Below are 17,685 nucleotides of genomic sequence, written 5' to 3'. Positions count from 1 at the left end.
TGATCACACCGTTGTGGTTATCTGGGTCGTGAAGATCTTTTTTGTACAGTTCTTCTGTGTATGCTTGTCACCTCTTCTTAATATCTTATGCTTCTGTTAGGTCCATACCGTTTCTGTCCTTTATTATGCCCATCTTTACATGCAAGTCTATGTTTACTCAAACTTAAAAAACTCTCTGTGATAGAAAGTTACTTTGACTTTTAAAATTATTTTCAACTTGATTTCTAATACCCTCCCCCTTCTTCCAGGAAGGTGAGGGTGACAGTATTCCCTTTCCTTGTTTAAAGAGTGGGTGATGTGCAGCAGCATACCAAGAAAGCAACAGGATATAATAATGAGAATTCATTCTTTACATTCAACTAGGAGAGTAATAGAGACATTTTCATCATGTTAACAGAGATTTAGCATAAAAGTGTCTGGCTTACTTTTCAGTTATGGGAAAATTTTAAATATACAAATGAAAGTAACACAGTGTTCAGTTTAATGTGAGCCCAGGGTAAGGAATGAGCAATCTTCATTTGGAATTTAGAAGATGGATTAGGTTGTGTATCTGTGGAGTTTAGAAGATAAGGGATTAGGTTAGAGTTCTAGGAACTAGTTGGAAAAGTAACAGTGGCATAGGAATGTTCTAAAGGAATTCTAAAGGAGTATTAAGCCTTTACTTAATATTTACTTTTAACATTTACATTTAAATTTAACATTTAAATTTTACGTTTACATTTAACATTTACATTTAAATTTAACATTTACTTCCATGCAGTGTCCATTGATTTTGGTGGGGAGAAAGGCAGTGGATACAATACCTTGGCATTCATTTAGATACTTGTTTTTTCAGATTGTGTATCTGGTGGGCATAAGGAGAAAAGACTGACAATGTGTTCTTGGGAAAAACAGGATCACTACTTCAAAGAAAGAAACACACATGCATACATAGAGACCAATTCTTGCTCACTTTTTCCTCTTCTCTGATTTCTTTTTTCCCTGCCCTATCCTACACCCAGTTGTAGTTTAAGTATAGAGTTCATTTCAGTTGAAGAAGCACAGGGGCTATGTAGGATCTGATTTTCCTCACTTATAGTTCAGTTGGTCAGCATTTTAAAGATTATTTGTTGAAAAACATAAATTCAATTCATAGCTAATTTTGGTATCGCTAATCCATCAGTTCATATATACCTCCATTATCATAGTTTTCATACATTTCATACATTCTGCCTGTTGGTATGTATAGAAAATGTGTCAGGTGTGGATTGTCCACAACATAGACTTGGTTCACTAGGAAATTGTGTTACTGATTTGGGTGGAATGTAATTCTAAGTTTAAGAATACAGGTCCAACTTTGTTTTGCTTTATTTCCCTGTTCTAAGTCCTTGGTTCTTCTCTTTAGGCTCACTAATTTTTATTCTGCTTAATTCTTGCATTGATTATATGCCTGACTATACTGCTCTTTCTTCATTTCCTTTTTGTGTTCTGTGTTCTACTGCAGCTTCTGATTTAAATACTTCTCTTTTACAGTAGAATCCTCTGTGTTAGGACCTGGTTCTTTTACCTAGGTCTATTGAGCTAGTTGTCCTGTTCACCTTCTGAGAATGTTGTTCAGTTGGTAGGGCGTGTCTGACTCTTTGCGACTCTATGGACTGCAACATGCCAGACTTCCCTGTCCTTCACTGTCTCCCGGAGTTTGCCCAAACTCATGTTCATTGAGTCGGTGATGCCATCCAACCCTCTTATCCTCTGTACTTGATAAGAAATGTGAGGGTCACGTGTTTTTCCTTTTTTGTTTGCCTACTATTGTTATCTTGTTTTTATTGGCAGTTTATTTCATAATATTTGTTAAAGCTTTCTAAACTTAACTCTCAAGAACCAAGTTTTGGGAAAGAGGCAATTTCTCTCCTGGGGACTGATTAGCTCAGATTCACTTTTACAGATGGAATAGAAAGAACAACAGAAATTCAGTCTGCCTTACATTTTTAGGATCCTGGATTTAAGCTTTGCCAAATATATATCTTAGATGTCCTGAAGACATGTAGGTGTTGTTCTATAAAGTTGGTAGACTAGTACCCTACGAAGTAACCTCTAACAGAAGAATAAGAGCTGAACATGTTTTAGTTCTTAATTAAAAAAAATATATATCCTTCTAATTTGTGTCCTGTGTCCTTACATCAGGAGCATCTAAAATATTTAAATATTTGTGCATCACTCAGAATTTATCATAGTAGAAGTAGAATTGTATTTTAATTCAGATCTAAATTAGAATTTGAGAAATCAGGGTAGAGTATTCTTTAATTATCTGTTGTTACTGACAGTCTGAAAATTCATCAACACTTAACCTTAAAGAGGGTAAAGAAGGGTTAGTGAGCTGTTCCACACTCTAGCAATATAAAGTTTTAGCATCCAAGAAAAAAAAAAAATAACAAGTGATGGGCAGTTTGGGATCTCACACACAAAAAAATGTTTCTTTAGGTCCTAAAGCAAAGAATTGTCAGTGGTAGTTCAAAGTGTGTATACATGTGTTTGCTAGTCAGCATAAAAACTATTTTGTATTTTAAAGAAAAGTAGTTTTTAAGAGGTGTATCATTTAAATACTTAATTTAATCTTCTGAATGAGATTTTTTTGTCCATTAGATTATTTTCTCCATTAGCTCTTGATTTCCAGAATTGTTTTTTTGTGTCTTATTTTAAGCTTTTTACTTTATTTTGGAGTATAGCCAGTTACCAGTGTTGGGACGCTTTCAGGTGAGCAGCAGAGAGACTCAGTGATCCATGTACATGCATCCATTTGCCTCTAAACTCCCTTTCCATCCGGACTGCCACGTAACATGGAGCAGTGTTCCCTGTGCGACAGGACAGGTCCATTTTAAATACAGCCGTGTGTACACATCTGCCCCAAACTACTGTGTGTGCTTATTTTTGGCATTAATGCTTTATTCTTTTTAAATTTTAAGAGTTTATTTGAGCAAAATCAATTTGAATCAGGCAGTGCCAAAACAGAAGTGGTTATGAGCACTTACGAATGCTTCATTCTTTAGAAGAACTCAAACATTATAGGAATACTAGAACAAAAGATGTATAACAGGTTTAAATATTTGGAAAAGTAGGTATGTGAGTGCCATCTTTAGCAGATGAGTAGCACATAAATTAGACTTTACCTCTGTTTTATAGATTATATAGTTTTTATATCTATTTTATTTATATAGATATAGTTTAATACAACAAAAACAAATTGAAAAGGCTTTGTGAACCATGTAATTTAATAGGTAAAATCCTTCCTAGGAATAAATTAGGCTACTTTTATCTTCAAGAACCACAGTCTTTAAAATAAGTTCAGCTTGCAGCTTTTTATATTTTCCTTTTCTTCATTATGTAGTATTGCTCTTTCTCTCTCTTCCTCATCTCCACTGATTAATTCCTTTCTACCTTGTTAGATAAGAAAAAGCAAATCTAGGAATCTCTTGTCCTGAGTGTGTGGATTTTTAACACTCTCCAAGTGATTCAAATGTAAATCAACGTTTGAGATTGATTGATATCTAGGAAGGGACTAGAGATAGCCTGAAGAAAAGGAGACCATGGAAAATTTTTGATTCAGGAATGAACAAGTCAGAGTTTCCAAGCTTGACTTTTCTGCAAAGATTGTTACTAAAATTTTTTTTAAAAATTGAAAGGGAGCGAAGAACATGAAATTTCTTTTTGTGGTATAATTTTTATTTTTTCCATACTTATATCTTTCATGAATATGGTTGAGTGCTTATTTTTGTACCTATTATTAAGTTTCCTAAGTGATTTGAAAGACTAAATGGAATTTCTAAAAACTTCTAGGAAATACTGATAGTTTACTGATTGGGAAAATCTGGGTCAGTCAGTTGAGGTGAAAGGTAAGATGACATTTAACCTTTGATTTAATGCTAGAGTTTGGCCACTTTGTCTCTTATTACAATCATATTGACAACCAAACAAAATTTGTTTGATTATTTTTTTAGCATTATATTTGTAATTTCATATTCTGTATTCTGAACTTGTTTTTACCAATAAATTTTTGTCATGTTGAGAATGGCTGGGAACTCAGCATATTCACAAGTGAAGAGTAGTGTGTATTTTGTGACTTTTGGTTTACTACGTCTGGTGGTGTAATATAAAATTAGTAAATGTGCTCTTCCTCTTTTATACAGGACCAGTGGCTGTAGGACAATTTCACCGGTCGTTCCGGCGAGATAGTCTGTCTCCTTACTCCTACGTATCAACTTCATCCCACAACCACAGTACTTTTCCTCTGAAAGGTTTAGATCGGACCCCGATCCCTCCTAGAACATGGCAGAACTCTCTTGGAATGCACCCAGGACAAGTGGAAACGTCTCCCACTTTTTCAGATAAAGGGGTTCCATTTCCTGTACTACAGAGGTTTCCAACTGAGGTCACGTATACCCTGCAGCCCAGTGCCACATCCGTACACGTTCAGCAAGGTCCTCAAACAATGGTCAGCTCCTCCCAAAAATACAGTAACTACACACCCTCAGCGCAGTACTCCCAAGCCTACTATCCAACAGGTATGAGAAATTGAAGTTCAGTGGTTTCTTTTAAGGTACTTGATAATGAGAACTTATATTTTTTAAATGCATTTTTGTATGCATAAAGAAAAAATAGGAATATGCATCTAAGAAATGTCAAAGATTTCTCATGAGTACTCATTTTTTTAGCAATATGTGAAATTTCATTGTGTTCTTAAAGGCTGTAAAAATTGTTGGCACATAGAAGTGTGTGTTTTTAGTGAAACTTTGGTATCCTCAAAATATGTTCTGGTAAGACTTAGTACACCAGATCTTGGTATAACACTGTTCTTGGTGTAGTAGTTTTTTGTGGGTTTTTTCTTTTAGAAAAAAATACTTATATTAAAAAGTTATATAGGTGAGACTACCTCATAATGAAATTATCTTAGTATCTCAGTAATGAAGTTTAATAAAAGAGCCTACTCACCATCTCTTAAGACTAAATTATATTCTTTTAATAAAAATGTAATGGTGTGGTTTGGCAATGCAGTCCTTGCAGAGTTAATCTCAGCCAGCGAACAGCTGGGAGTGGCTGAGAGAAGAGCCTGACAACTGACCTAGAGCCCAGCCAAGGGCATGGAAGACCTGCCAATAGAACTCAGGCCACTCGTTGGGAATCCATGTGATAGTGACCATGCATTTGGCTTCTTGGGGCCAGGGGATGTCTTTGTGAGGATACATTTTTGCAGAATGATAATGTTACTATTTAGTTAAAAACAATTTATTGTTTTGCAGAAGCACCATAGAGGTGATGTGTGTTTTCATTAGTGTTTACAAAGAATGGTGAAAAGGGGCAATAGAAAAAAGTCAAGGGTCAAGGCTTTCGGAAAAGACCAGGAAGAGAAAAAAGGGGGCAGTCCTTTGCCCTTTGAACTAAGAGTGTAGGCATATTAAGTAAGTAGAGCTGGAAGCAGTCTCCAGCGGTATTTTTGTTAGACCACTCTTCCCAGGCAGGCCGAAATCAAAAACTAAAATAAGTGGGAGGCATGTAAATTAGATAAGGGGGTTAAATGATTGGTTGTCTTTTAAAAGCTATAAATTTGAAAACTGTTCCATTTATAGCAATACTGGTAATATCCAACCATATTTATGTATTATTGGCTCATTGAAGTCTACCTAAATTTTACAGACAGTAAAAGGGATTGCTTTATTTTCTCAAAGCACTTAGTTCAATAATATCAAAATAATAAAACCAGAGGTTAAATTAGATTGAGTTTTATAGATTTTTGGAGCTGCTACTGTTTTGGTGGATGGAGAAGGATAAAGGGAAGAAATTATATGGAGTAAGATGATACAGCATTTCTAATTATTTGCCTATTAGAAATTAAAAAATCTTTTTTTTTAACCTTATATATAAAGAAAGTGGAGGCCTAATTCTTTTTTTCCCCAGACTTTCAGCTAATTCTTTGAAGAACAAAAATATCTGGGTGATCTTGAAAGCTAGATGACATTTTATGTTATATATCTTATGTATAGCAACAAATAGTGTCAGATCTTTCCTGAGGGGTTTTTAATCAATATTTTAATAAATTAGGCATTTCTATCTAAATTATAATTTGGCTGCATTCCCTAAATGCATAGAATATATACACACACACATAAGAGAGAGACAGTCTGTCTTTCTTATACTTGCTTTACATGCTGTAGCCCATTTACTGGACAACACCCCTGTCTCTCTTCCTTTTAGCAATGAATGTTTCTCTTTCTTTTCCTCACCTCCTTTAAATGCCCCTCCTCTACACTACTAAAGACTCAAAAACTTCTGGGGAGTTGAAATTTAGAAGGACTACCACAGAGAGAGAAATGTGCTTGGCCTTCTAACTTGGAATTTTGGAGAAATTTTCCTATGTACATATTAGATGTGGCGGTTAGGTTCCATATTGCTGTTAGTGCTGCAGTTAAGGTACGGATGGTTATAGTCTGGCTTAGGAGCCAGACTAGCCTGTATGATGATGTTTCTATGGGAAAATGTGTTCCAAGTTCTGAACAATCCTCTTAGAAACTCCTAGTTCTAAATTTTATGAGAACTAGTTGTATGTTACTAGAAAATACTACAAATAGTTAATATTATTTGTTATAAAAGTACTATTTGTTAAATTATTACAATTTAGGATCTATGTCATTTAAAAATATTTTGTGTCAGTTTGGATTTAAATTATAAATAAATTTATTGATTTAATAATTACATTGAAAATTGTCTCCAGGAGTCCAAGATAAGGGCTAGGAAAGAGACACATTAAAAGAACAAGTGCTGCTGATGTTTTGATACTATAGAGTGCATATGAAATAGAATCTTGCATTATCTGAATTTTTGTTTTGTCTTCTTTGATATGGATGATTGAAATTACTGTGAAGGTTCTGAGGTTATGAGAAAAAGAAAAATCTCATGATTTCATGATGAATTCTAATATATAGAGTAGTTCTATGATATAATGTAGGCAAAATTGCTTTGAACATTCTGAAGTACTATAGAAATAAAAAGTTGTATTGTTAAATACAAAAGACCTGCTATGGAAGGAAAAGAAAATGCCAAAGAAATAACTGTACAAGTAAGTGCTTAATTCCTCCAAATCTCAGGTGAAGGAGGCAAAACGTAGTGAGCAGTTTAACCAATATTTAGTGAATACCTGTTTGTGAAGGGCTTCACGAATGACTTTACCAAAGTTAAGTAGAATACTACTCTCAGAGGCAGGATAATAATCACTCTCAATCCAGCTCTCCAAATCCTAATAAAGTAACTAATTTTGGAATAATGGTCATACTTTTATAATCCTTTCAAAGTAAACTATGTGACTTGAGATTTGGATCAAATTTTAGTAAAAAAAAACAATACTCAACTTGATTTAAAAATCAGTTATATTGAAAATAAACTTGGATGTGGTCTTCATGTGGTATAACCAGTAAAATTTGTATTTTGTAATATTTCGTAAATTATTTCTCTAGTAAAGCCAAACTTTGAGAATAAAAAACTGCTCTCAGACTGACTCATAAATGGACTCACCTGACTGATTTCTTACATTTGTCTTTCCTCTCTTGAAGCATCTGTTTTCTTTGCCTAACTCGTTTACATTTTTTCCACTCTTACCCCTTCTTCAAAGACAAAATGTTATAGATCCACCATTAGTGGACTCTCTTTAGTCTTGCCTGATCTTGAATTCAGCTTTCTTCTCTAATGCTGCTTTCAGGGTGCTACTATAATTTAATTTCTCTTTTTTATAAAAAACTTTATTTTAGACCTTTTTGTTTTGCTCGTTCTGTATGTATTTGAACATACATAAGAATATTAGTATATTCATATTTATATATAGAATCCTGTATTGAGGAATTGTTTTCCTTTGACTCATGTTCTAATGCTGAACTGATTCAAAGTTAACTTTGACTTTTTTCCCCAAGTTAAGTTTTAAGCTCAAAGAAGTGATTGGTGATTTGTAGCTGCCCTTTATCTCGTATTTTATGTAACATATTTGTGTAGCAGTCACTGTGACCAGGTACTATGCTGAGTGCTTTCCAAGTATTAATTCATTTAATCCTCAGAACAACTTTGTAAGCTAGGGGATGTAGTCATCCTCATTTTAGAGATTAGACGCAGAAGCACAGCTCAGCACAGGCAGCGCTAGGAACCGCATCTAGGCAAATTCTCTCGAGCTCATTTGTTCGGCCGTCATGTTCTGCTTGCTGCCGCCTGCCTGCTTGTAATACAGAGAGGACATTTGGTTTGTTTTGTTTTCCTTTTGAGAGACTCTTTTCTGATATACCTCTTCCCCAGAGTCAGTTCCTTCCAGAGAGGGTAGGTGACAGACACTGGTCGAGGGACCTCGGCTTCTGTGCTGCCGATGGCGGGGCACTGACGCTGGGCTGTTGACTCCCTCTGGTCGAGCAGAGAGGCAGACTCCATCCAGCTGCTGGAGTGGGCCTTCCGTCTGCAGCTGTGTCTGACTCATTCCTGTATCCCCCGCACCTGGTGCATGCTTGGCCGTCATGGGCTCTCAGTAAATATTTATTGAGTAAACGAAGTAATTCTAGCCTCAGCTTTGCAGTTAGTCATCTGATGGACATTGTGACTTCTGTGGATTATTTCATGTCACTCAGTTTCAATTTCCCTTTCCAAAACGTGGCAATAATTGTTTGGGTCTAGGATTAAATGAATTAATGTATAGAATTTGAATAGATTTAAAACACTTAAAAACTTTATATTTACATATAAAGGATAACATATTTTAAAATCTATATTTCAGATGAGCCTAGCTACTAACACTTTAAAGGCTGACTGAAGTGATTTATAAGAATATACCCTTCTCATGAAGGTGCATGTGTTTTATTATTTAAAAAATTTTCTGAATTGACTCTTGGGCAAAGAAGGTTGATTATTACTGTTTTGAAGTACATTAAATTTTAAACATTTGATCTTTAGGCTTTTCATTCTACATAATGTACATAAACAAGTATAGAATATGAAGTTATAAGAACTTTCTGATGCTCTGGGAGCCTGTATTGTCAGTTTCTCTGGTGAGGTCTGATTTTGTTCTTATGGAGAGAGGGACTTGGCATAGATACACTAGAAGGATTTTTAAGCAAAAGCACAATTATATTTTATTTTCTTTTCATTGAGGTAAAATACATGTAAGATTGACCATTTTAGCCATTTTTAAGTGTACAGCTCTGTGGCGTTAAATACATTCACATTGTTGTACTAGCATCACCGCCATCCTTTTCTAGAACGTTTTCGTCTTTCCCCAGCTGAAACTCTGTACCCAATAAACACTTAACTTCACATTCCCCTCTCGCCATCTTGTGGCGACTGCCGTCCTGCTTTCTGTCTTGAAGAATCGATAACTCTAGGAACCTCATATGAGGGCAATCATATATTTGTCCTTTTGTGATTATCATCTTTCACTTGTTCCGAGTCATTGATATTGCGGCATGAGTAAAAATCTCCTTCCTTTAAATGCTGAATAATTTTCTGAAATTTCTATATTTACAGACCACATTTTATCAGTTCACCTGTTGATAGACACTGGGTTGCTTCCACCTTTTGGCCATTGGTGCTCTGAACTTGGTTCTACAATAATATGTTCTATTTTGACTTCTTATGGTTATAGACTTGAATACCATTTCTTTACCTCACTGTAGATGAGGAGATGTTGAGGTTCTAGTTGCTGTAGTAACTTACCTTGAAATTAACTTTACTATTAGGATATTTTTCCTTTTGAGTGTTTCTTCGCTGTTGATACTGTACTATTCCAGAGTAGCTTCAAGTCCAAAACATTTTAATTATAAATTTGAATTACCTACATTGGAAAAAGTGTATGAACTTGTTTTCCTAACATAGTGGATGTGAAAATTTTTAACTTTAGACAAATTTTTAGTAATCTATTTTTACCATAAAAGATGTCATCAACTCTTATATTTGAAATAGAAATTGTTCACTATTTCCAGCTTTTTATTCTACATGCGATTCAGTGCCTTAAATGAACACTGCCTTCAGAAAGATACTGAAGGATCTTTATGGAGATGAATGTGTCTTCATAGTGATAAACTCAGTTTTAGAAGTGTTAGTACTTTCACAGTGCTTTCCTATTCCTAATACACACTAGATTAATTTGTCATGTATGAAGCACACAGTTGTATTTTTATAACTAGATTTTCATATGCAGTGAACTTATTAATACTTTGCTTTGTTCTGGTTTGTTGAGTGTATGAAGTAGGACTGAACTGGTAAGGAAATAGCCATTGAGGAGTCTTTTTGGATTACCTATTCACCTCCCTTTCTTCATGCAGGTACCTTTCTACTTTCTATTTGCAACTGGACACTTTAAAGGACAGTCACTATTTTGCTGTTTCCTTAGATACCAAATCAGCTATCAACTATATATTAATATATTCACTTGTATGTTGTATTTTATTGTTGTATATCCTATTTTTTTTCAAGAAATTTACTTTAAGGTACACTTTAACAGCTATTCATAATGGGTAAACAGTGGTGTCAGATTGATTATAGCACTATTGGAAAAATAAAGCTAATACCTTTCATTGATTTATTTGTAACAAAACACTTTTATGGTGCCCTGATGGGTGAAAGATCCCTTGAAGGAGGAAACGGCAACTCACTCCAGCATTCTTGCCTGGAAAATTCCATGGACAGAGGAGCCTGAGGAGCTGCAGTCTGTGGGTTCACAAAGAGCCCCACATGACTGAGCGCACACACACGCGCTAAGAGAAAATCTACAGCCCCGACTGAGTCCTTTCTGCCACTAGGGGGCAGTTTTCCTTAGCTGTTAAAACTGGAAAAAAAGATCATCCCAGTTTTTTTCAGTTTCAGCAAACCCTGCAGACCCCTCCTTAGCTTTTTGGATTTAACTTATTTCCCAGGGTATTTATGCTTTTAAATATTCTGGGAAACCAAATTCCAATCCAAAAATTTTAAATTGTGTATTTGAATAATCTCCAAGGATATGGGAAGTGACAGCTGCTTGAATTTTATGTGGCCATCCTAGTAATATCTGTTTTTTTTAACCACTGGAATTGTTAAAATTATGTAATTCAGAAAACATCAACCCTTATATTCTTATTTGAACTAGAATTCTATCCATTATTTTAACTTTTTATTTTCATGTGTAAAATTTAATGCCTTAAAATGCACATGATATAATAAAATATTTCTCTTATACCTTTATGAACTTGTGACATTTTAAAAATCCATGGTCAGTAATGGATAAAAAGGGAAGCATTTTGATGAATTTTTGCAATTGTTAGGCTAATTTACTTCAAAGATTACAGAATAAGATTATTTAGTAATTTTACTAGTATATTCAGAATATGAGAAATGTGGACCAAAAATGTTGCCACCTGTAAATAAAGACACCTTAAAAATATTCCACAAGTGGAGTTCTAGTAAAATTAAAGTATTACATTTTAGGAAGAAAGATTAGGGAAATATCATGATACATTGAAGAGCACGTACTTTGCAGTTTGATGATTGCCTCTGTCACTATCAGCTTTGTGAACTTTCAGCACATTTTTTAACATCCCTGAGCTTTCATTTCCTTATTTTTGTAAAGTAATGTTAATATCTCATTCAGTTGTTTGGATTAAATGAGACAGTACATGTAAAGGGCCTTGGACTGTGCCTGGAATATGTTAGGTGCTCAGTAAATGTCATACTCTCTTTAATCCAAAGGTGTGATGTTATAACTGATTCTCATTTGTTCTGGAGATTCTCTCTCTGGAAAAGAGGAGACTCAACCAATTATTAAGGCTGCATCTGTAAGTATGGGGACTTCCCTGGTAGCTCAGCTGGTAAAGAATTTGCCTGCAATGCAGGAGACCCCAGTTTGATTGCTGAGTTGGGAAGATCTGCTGGAGAAGGGATATGCTACCCACTCCAGTATTCTTGGGCTTCGCTGGTGGCTCAGCTGGTAAAGAATCCTCCTGGAGTGTGGGAGACTTGGGTTTGATCCCTGAGTTGGGAAGATCCGTGAAGATCTCCTGGAGAAGGGAATGGCTACCCACTCCAGTATTCTGGCCTGGAGAATTCCGTGGACTATTCCACGGGGTCACAAAGAGTCAGACACGACTGAATGACTTTAACTTCACTGTAAGTATGAGTATACCAGTATAAAGAATTCAGTCTTTTCATGGTATCCTAACTATAAAGAGGAAGTTTGGAAAAAATGTATTTCCTTAACTAAAATGATTAGCTATTTGTATACTGATTGCTTACTGTATGTCAGTGTTGTTCTTAGTAGGTACTGTTACTATTCCTATTCTATAGTAGGATACAGAAATGGAGCCCAAAGGAATTGATCTTATTCCAGTTTATGTTCTTGTCGTTTAGTCACTAAGTCGTGTCTGACTCTTTTTCAACCCCATTGGCTGACTGTAGCCCGCCAGGCTCCGCTGTCCTTGGGATTTCCCAGGCAAGAATACTGGAGTGGGTTGCCATTTCTTTCTCCAGGGTGTCTTCTTGACCCAGGGATGGAATCTGCATCTCCTGCATTGGTAGGCAGGTTCTTTACCGCTGAGCCAACAGGGAAGCCTCAGGTTTATATAACTAGGCTCCAAAGGCAGACAGTCTGGCTCTAGGTGTGAGTTCCTAACCACTTGGCTAAATGATTAAAACACTTTTTTCCATAGATTTCACTGGATGCATTATATATACAGTAGGAGTGTTTGGAGAGTTTTTATACTTATTTTATACTTAAAAACACACTTTCCTCCTAATGTTTGTTACTGTTAAAATGGTTGAAATAATTATTTTAGAATTCTGAATATGTTCTGATATTTTCAATAAAAGGAAATTACTACTTTCAGTAAGAATAAATGTTTGGTTAGAAATGTAGCAAAATACTTATGTGCTAAAGGATTCATTTATAAAAGTAGAAATGACCCTTTTAAGTGACTTTTAATATTGCTTTATTACTGTTTGTTTTCAACAAATAATGGCACCTCATCGGACTAAATATATTATATTGCACCCACAAAGGAAAACTTTTGCAAGTTTTTGCTCCAGGTTGAAAGAGAGGAGCGCCTTGAAGGCTGCAGGTTTATGTGTGTTGACAGCTTTTCTGTGTGGCTTTGTTCCAGCCGTGCTGCAGTGCTGCTCGCCTTCCACGCACATGGACGCGCTCAGTAGTTGTGTCAGCCCCACTGCCTCTTCCTACGCACACTGCAACTACTTTCAGGTAAGAGGCTGGGAGCCGTGGACATTCTCTGCATCAAGAACAGTACGGTTGGCCAGTTGACCACGCAGAGTTTCAGCGTGTAATTTTATCTTAATGAGTAGCCAGAGGTAAGCTGTGGATTATGGCCTCAGTTTTTCTCAATTCTAAAAAAAAAAAAAGAGATGTAAATGATGTCTGAGGATTCTTCCAGGCCTACACTTCTGGGCCTATTATTAGGCACTAGCCACATGTAGGCTATTTAAATTGAAATTAATTATAATTAAATAAAATTTAAAAATCATTCCTTAGTCACTAGCCACATTTCAGATGCTTAATAGTTTCGTATGGCTAGGGGCTACCGAATTTTATAGCGCACAGAACATTTTCATCATTGCTGTCAGTTAGTTGAAACAATGTTGTTCAACTAACTGTCAGCGTTGGTAAAACTGAATACAGTGGTAAAATAATTCATTTTTCCAGGTAAGCTCTAAAAGTATATAAATCACCAAATGACAGATCCTTCCAAGATAGCACAGATAATTACTTTTTTTTTTTAAAGGAGAAAGGGAAAATGATGTAAAAAATGAGAAAGCCCCCATGTTGTAAACACCACATTTCAATCATTTTCTCATTATTTATTAGGAAACAATTTCTTTGATTTAAATGTTGTAGACTACCAGTTTTAGGATAAAATTAAATCCTGTTTGTATTTTTATGTTGCAGTTGCTTAAAGATTGGAATTATTTTCCTTTGATATCATGTAATCACGATAGCTTCCATTCTTAAAAAATAGCTTACTAGTGGCATTCCAGTACTCAAAAGAGCATTTCTTTTTTCTTTTTTTTAATTTAGAAAATGTACATTGGAAGTCAAATTATAATCAGATTGTTGTTTGGAGAGTACAGAATCCGGTAAAGGGGACTTAAATGGACATATTTAATGCAGATATCATCAAGCATGTTAGTCTAGCTGTTTCATTTTCACTGGAAGAACATGTCTGTCTCACAAATTAGATGCTCTTATCTGTAGCTTCAGGCATTCTCTCACCTGGGTCATACTAGAGATACTCTGTTGGTGTTTCTTGATTATGTTTTAAATAAGTTATTTAAAACATCTTTAAAGACTTTTTCTTACTGCAAAGGCAATACATGTTGATTGTAGGAAAACAGAGATAAGTAGACATAAAACTTTTATTTTAAAAAGTTTTTTTTAAATTATGTATTTATTTATTTTTGGGTGTGCTGGATCCTCACTGCTTTGCACTGACTTTCTCTGCTGTGACGAGTGGGGGCTACTCTTCCTTATGGTTCAAGGGCTTCCCATTGCTCTACTTTCTCCCATTGTGGAGAACAGGCTCTGTGCTCGTGGGCTTCAGGAGTTGCAGCACTTGGGCTCAGTAGTCATGCCATGCAGGCTTTAGTTGCCCTGCAACAGGTGGAATCTTCCTGAACCAGGGATAGAACCCGTGTCCCCCTGAACTGGCAGGTGGATTCTTTTCTACTGCATCACCAGGGAAGTCTGACATAAAATTTTTAAATGGAAAAAAGGGAAGTATTTCAGATGCCATTATGAAAATAATTGCAGTTAAGTTTTGTTGGATTGTAGATGTGGTGACTGTGCATGAATGGTTCGTATATTGTAATGGTTAAGAGCAAGAATTCTGGAGTCAGGCAAACCTAGGCTTGAAACCTGGCTCGGTTAGTTATTTCATTGTGACTTTGAATAAATTATAAAGTTTCTCTGAACTTTAGTTCCACTATTTGGAAATGGAGATTATCACATTTCATTGACCTCTTATGAGGATTAAATGAAATAATGTACAGAAAGCACTTTGTGTATGCCTGGCATGTAGTAACAACTCAATAAATGGTGTACAGCTGTAGTACAGTAGCTTGATGTTTAAGCCATTTATATTTACATTATTTGGCATTATTGGCCTTTGAATTATTGATGCAATCTTTGTAGTGTGTTTGGCGACATTGACTCACTACCTATTTTGTTTAATTATAACTCTTCTGTATCTTATGTTTATAACCTGATATAGTCAGCAAACAATCACTGAATACCTATTCTGTGCAAAACTCTGCATTTGGCAACAACTCAGTACGTATTTTATTTAATCATTACTCTTCAGCATTCTGTGTTCATGGCTTGAGGTTGTTTACCATCAGATGTAACTGTGCACAGTACTATGTATAAGAGAATACATCTTGACGATATCAGTCTAAAAGTGACAGCTATTTTAATCTATTGTTTTAGTATTAAAATAATCTCAAGAAAGGACATTCGATATTCCATCCATTTTTTCCCCAGATTATTTGGAACAGAATATCAGTATTTCCCCCTGAATCTATTGAAGCATTGGCGGACTTGTGAGCAGCCTGTGTTTATTCCCTTACTACATTCCTAAAACAGTGTATGTTTTTGTCTGTCAACCTTTCTGATAGAATTTGATACATAGACATTTTATCAGCAAATAGGTATTTGGATACTATAGCTTGTTTTTGATTTTGTGTACTTTAACCCTGAGAATTATTGATCCATTCCAATATTAAAACTTAGCATAGTGGTTGACATATAATAGTTCGTGTGCTAATGCTAACAATAGAGTTAAAGGTACCACTGCCGAAAACTTGACTGGCATTCAAGTTTTCTTAGTGAACTTCAAGTTTAATTTGTTTATGTTTAGCGTTCATCAGCGTAAATGTTTTTGCTTTCCTCCTTAATCTCATATTTGATTTTCTATCCAAAGAATCCTATTTTCTCTTTTCCCAGAATCCTCCAATGCAGTCTTCCTATCCAGTTGAATTTCTGCCTTCTAATTGGCCTTGCAGTGCTACTGATGAAAATAAAAAGACAGAAGTAAACCTAGAGGCTGTTTTTCAGATAGTAGATGAGTTGCATTCCTCCCCTAAATTGGAGATGGTCAAGGTGGAGCCCGTTGAGAATCAGTGCTCAACATCCCAGTCTAGTAGAGGCCAACATATCCTAGCTAATTCAAACAACAGCAATCCATCTTCCACAAGTCAGGCTAGCCAGCTGGAGCCACTTACTCCTGTAGGTTCAGATATTACGTCTTTTGTGGTCGGAACAGAACAGGCAATTACCTGCTCTCTACCACAGTCACCTGAGTACATCTATACCATCCACCCAGCTCAGCCTGTTGAAAATACTACAATGCAAGAGTCTGCAATCAACCAGCAAGCTCACATCAAACTGAAGGAGCAGCTGAGTCATAATCCATCGCCATCTTCAGTAGTGTTTGTGCAGGAAGGGCTACCATTCAGCACACACCAGGTAAGAGGCAAAGAAAAATTCCTAGTAATGTTCAGAGGTACCTGGTGCTTCTTGCTAAGGACTGTTTTAGTGGGGACTTTGTCCTGGTTTTATTTGGGTTTAATACGAGTTCATTATGCTTTCCGGAAGGATCATGTCCCAGTGGTTCTGCACAAAGCATTTCAGAAAGAAGTAACCTGAACTGTCAGGCATGCTCTCATTATGTTATGGTTTGAATGAGCACTGTGGTATAAGATTTACCAATATTTTCATGTTAAAAACATCCTCTGAGTTTCACTTCCAAACTTAATTTGAATGGACTAGGTGTGCCTGCCTGATTAAATTCCACTTCTTAGATGGATGGTTTATCTCATAGATAACATCAGGACTTTCCTGGCCATTTGTAGCGTGGAGGTAAAGAGATGCTTGGAAGTATTTTCATACTTTCTTACAGCATTATTGGATTCTAATTTGACTTGAGAGCATATTGCGTGTGAATTTCCTTGCTAATATTCTCATTCCTAAAGTAGAATTCTGACTCTGGTTTGAGAGATATATTCCGAAAGTAGAGAATAATCCTTTATCACTGCTAGCTTATGACCAGAAAATGAATAAACTCGCATTCTAAAATATAAAAGTATATCCAAATTAAAATCACTTTTGTGATTAAGTATTTTTTTCTCAATCCTAGCCTGATATATATGTATTTCATTTTGGATTTTTTTCTTTAATGGAGTTGAAAATGTCTTCATCTTTAGAGCTTCACAAGATAATTTTTTGGCAGCGGTGTGTGTATTTTGGCCACACCACGTGGCTTGTGGGATTTTAGTTCCCTAACCAGGTATTGAACCTGGGCCCTCAGGAGTGAGAGCATGGAGTCCTAACCTCTGGACAGTGAGTGAAGCCCCTGGGCCGTTTTTTCTTAAGGCATTCTTTTCTGGCTAACTTAAGAGCCAAATGTCTTAAGGTTTCTATCAACTCATTGTCCTTTTTGAGCCCAAACATTGAGACCCAGTGTACTATGTATTAAAATAATATTATAAATTCAGTAGACCAGAGATAGGCCCTTTGTGTTTCAAATACGCCTGTGAAAAGATCATGAAATGTGTCTTTATTCCTTCATAGTCACATCCAAAATATTAGATTTCATACCTTAAAATTGCATTCACATAGTTTCTTTAAAAAAATTTGGATATCACAGCTTTTGAAAG

General features: G+C 35.6%; 1 protein-coding gene across 1 annotated transcript in view; it reads left to right on the top strand.

The window, feature by feature from the left end:
* Nucleotides 1-17,685, top strand: part of HSF5 (heat shock transcription factor 5) — a 47,324-nt gene that overhangs the window by 3,110 nt on the left and 26,529 nt on the right. Inside the window, exons 2-4 of the mRNA XM_061142628.1 lie at nucleotides 4,164-4,538; nucleotides 13,122-13,219; nucleotides 15,974-16,495. Coding sequence (XP_060998611.1) covers nucleotides 4,164-4,538; nucleotides 13,122-13,219; nucleotides 15,974-16,495 — 995 coding nt within the window. The remainder of the gene's footprint in view (nucleotides 1-4,163; nucleotides 4,539-13,121; nucleotides 13,220-15,973; nucleotides 16,496-17,685) is intronic.

This window comes from Dama dama, chromosome 5 (genome assembly GCF_033118175.1).
Source record: "Dama dama isolate Ldn47 chromosome 5, ASM3311817v1, whole genome shotgun sequence".
Taxonomy (NCBI): Eukaryota; Metazoa; Chordata; class Mammalia; order Artiodactyla; family Cervidae; genus Dama; species Dama dama.
The sequence above is the reverse complement of the archived record's forward strand: the minus strand, read 5'-3'. Positions and strand labels throughout refer to the sequence as shown.